The 3,412-nt window shown below is 40.6% G+C and overlaps 1 protein-coding gene across 1 annotated transcript; it reads left to right on the top strand.

Moving 5' to 3' along the window:
* Nucleotides 1–386: 386 nt before the first annotated feature.
* LOC308652224 (olfactory receptor 14C36-like) lies at nucleotides 387–1,319 on the top strand (the record flags this gene model as incomplete). The annotated part of the gene is made up of 1 exon (XM_081299999.1): nucleotides 387–1,319. The coding sequence occupies one exon, from the start codon at nucleotides 387–389 to the stop codon at nucleotides 1,317–1,319; it is 933 nt and encodes a 310-aa protein (XP_081156125.1).
* Between the last annotated feature and the right edge of the window lie 2,093 nt (nucleotides 1,320–3,412).

Genomic DNA, 3,412 nt, shown 5'->3' with positions numbered 1-3,412 from the left:
CACAGGAGTCTCAGAAGGTCAGTGGAGGCCTGATGGGGAGCTGTGGACAAGCCCTGCAGTTCAGGTCCAGACCCTGGGCTGCAGACCTCCATACCTGCACCTGGAGATGCACTCCGCTCAAAATGAGTAAACATATCAGAAAACCAAGAGTGATCTTCCTCTACAGGGAAAGCAATTGCCAAATACATGAAAAATACTACAAAAAAGAATATACAAAGTAATTGCATTTTTTTCAAATGATCAATGGAGGTTTTTTAACACATTCTAGACAGGAACTCTATGACTGAACAACAATACCAGCCCCAAGTAATTGTATTCATCATGTTCTCTTTTTCCTTCCTCTCTCTTCTCTCTTTATCTTCTCAGACAACCAGAATTTACAGCAAATGGCCAATGCCACCATGGTAACTGAATTTCTCCTCCTGGGCTCTCCTGAGGGCTGGAATCTGAGTTTCCTCTATTTCACAGTATTCCCAATGACCTACCTGGGTACCTTGTTAGGGAACCTTCTCATCATCACTGTCACCACTGTTGACCAAAACCTGAACACACCCATGTACTTCTTCCTCAGGAACCTGTCCATCTTGGACATGGGCTTCATTTCCATCACTGTCCCCAATGCCTGTGTCAACTCTCTCACTGGCAACAGGGCCATTTCAGTGCCTGGCTGTGCAACACAGATCTTCTTGGTCATTTTTTGTGCATATGTGGAGATGCTATTTCTCACCATCATGGCCTGGGACCGCTATGTGGCCATCTGCCAGCCCCTCCAGTACCCACTCATCATGAACCCAAAGTTTTGTGTCCGCATGATCCTGGCTTCCCTGCTCAGTGGTCTGCTGTATGCAGGTGTGCACACTGGGAACACATTCCGGCTGTCCTTCTGCCAGTCAAACGTGGTCCATCAGTTCTTCTGTGATGTCCCCTCCCTGCTGAGGCTCTCCTGCTCAGACACCACCAGTAACCTGGTCCTCCTTCTTGTCTCTGCTGTGCTTATTTGTGGTGGTTGCTTTACATTTATTGCCATGTCATATATTCGCATATTTTCTGCTGTGCTGAAATTTCCCACTGGGAAGTCAGCGAAGGCCTTCTCCACCTGCACTCCTCACATCCTCGTGTTTTCCGTGTTCCTCAGTTCTGGCACAGCTGTGTACCTGAGGTCCTCAGCAACCTCTGATACCCTCCAAGACATGGTTCTCTCTGCTTTTTACACCATGGTTCCTCCCTTCCTGAATCCTCTCATCTACAGTCTCAGGAACAAGCAGGTAAAAGAAGCTGTGGGGAGAGTAATGCAAAGACAGTTATTCTCAGGGAAATGATAAAGATGCATGTCAGCATCATCCTAATTTGTCTGAGTGAAGTTCAAGATTAGGGAAAATGCTCTTCATATCTGGGTGATACAAGTTAAATTACCTACTTTAATGTCACTTTGTGTGAATATGGATCCTTTATAAAATGTGTAATTTAATCAATGTGTCTTTTAATGAGTTAATATAATTTAATATATTTGTTGAAATCATTTGTGGAGGCATACATTAAAGATTCATCAAATACGTTGCAGTGCCTGTATCAAGTATTGTCACAGAGGAAAACTTTACCAATCAAATCTGAAGAAAACTTACACTCACGTAATATGCTATTATTCAGAGAAGTGTCAAGCAAAATTCTAAGCACTGTGGTACCTAACTATATCAATTTAACTACTTTGAATATATGCAATAATTAAATACTGAAGGAATTATAACCAATCTATTTGGAACATGAGAAGAGTAATTCCTTGTCCATGAATAAACAGAGAGCCCTGTTTACCACACCCTGTGTCCCAACAGTCAAATCCATCCACTAGAAAGAGCACCTGGTGCTTCCCTGGCAGTGGCAGCTGCCAGTCTTTTATTATGTCCATGAGTGACTCAGTGTGGGGGACAAAGCATGCAGCATGAGTTGCAGGTCAGCTCTATGGTTTACCTCCCACACATCTTACTTATGTGACATCTATACTAATGTGCCATGCCTCAAAAGTATGACATGGTGGACCATTATTTCTTGGCCTAAATTTCTGATTGGGTCAACTATAAAATTCCCCCCAGTTTACTGTACTTGATTCTTAAAGTACACCTGTCTGTACTTGTTCCCTGAAACCTTATGGAAGTATATTTGCTATTATTATTATTATTATTATTATTATTATTATTATTATTATTTTTAAACCAAAGATTGCACTTAAGGTCTCATACCCAGTCCTTTTTGGGGGTTACTTACAATGGGGTCTTGCTAAGTGGTTTCAGGTCTTGCTCCCTTGCTAATGCTGTCTTGGAACCTCTGATCCTCCTGCCTTAGCCTCCTGAGGCACTATGATTGCAGGCTTGCACAACCCCACCTGTCTTGTGGCAGTCTTTCATCACCTCCCACAAGTTATTTCTCCCCAAGTATTCTAGTGCCCTCATTGGCATATACTTTGAAATTATCAATAATAAATGACATATGCTGAAGGACAATTTTATTTAGGTTTACTTATATAACACAGTGAGAAAAAATATTTATATAATATCACATTCAAGATTTTAAATTACAAATTCTGAAAAACAATTTGTTCAACATTACACTAATATGAAAATATGGAGAAATACATAAATGTACTTATTACCTAAGAAAATACAAAATAATAAACATATATGATTAATTGATGAATAGACTTATTAAAGTTTTTAGGCAAGGGAATTCTTGTGGTAGGAGCAGATGAGCACCCCAGCACTGACTGCTGCAGAAAGCCTTGAATTGCTTAACAGGATCCAACCATCCCTACACTGTGTCCCATGGCATTTGGTTCTCACTGCCCCAATGTTCCCTGCTAGAACAGAAAGACCTTCAAAGAACCCCAGATAAATTCTGTACACTCCACCTTTACATGCATTTCCTCTACAACTATAGCTTACTGAATCCTAGTGTGTGGTACTGGACATTTTACATGGATGAGAAGGCTACTTAAATTAATTTTAAATTTAATGTAAAAAGTTGGAAAGAAATTAAATTATAAACACCAGTTCTTTTTTGTACAGATGGTATTTTTTATTTGTCCTAATTAATCAGTTTCACATGGCAGCAGAAGGTGTTTTGAAACATTGAACATAATTGGAGCACAACTTCTCATCGTCTGGCTGTACATGAGGCAGAGTCATGTGTGGTGCAATCACACATGTATATAGAATAAAAATGTCCTCATTCCACTGTCTTCCCAGCCCACACTTCCCTACCCTCACTCCCCTCTGTCCAATTTAAAGTTTCTGAATTCTTCTCTAGCCCATCCACCATTACAGATCAGCATCTGTGTATCAGAGAAAACATTGGGCTTTTGGTTTTTAGGAATTGGTGTATTTCCATCAGCATGATATTCTGCAGCTTCGTCCACTTACCT

This window comes from Spermophilus citellus, assembly GCF_964194105.1.
Source record: "Spermophilus citellus genome assembly, chromosome: 1".
Taxonomy (NCBI): Eukaryota; Metazoa; Chordata; class Mammalia; order Rodentia; family Sciuridae; genus Spermophilus; species Spermophilus citellus.
Note: the sequence above shows the minus strand (reverse complement) of the source record. Positions and strands in the feature narration are given on the sequence as shown.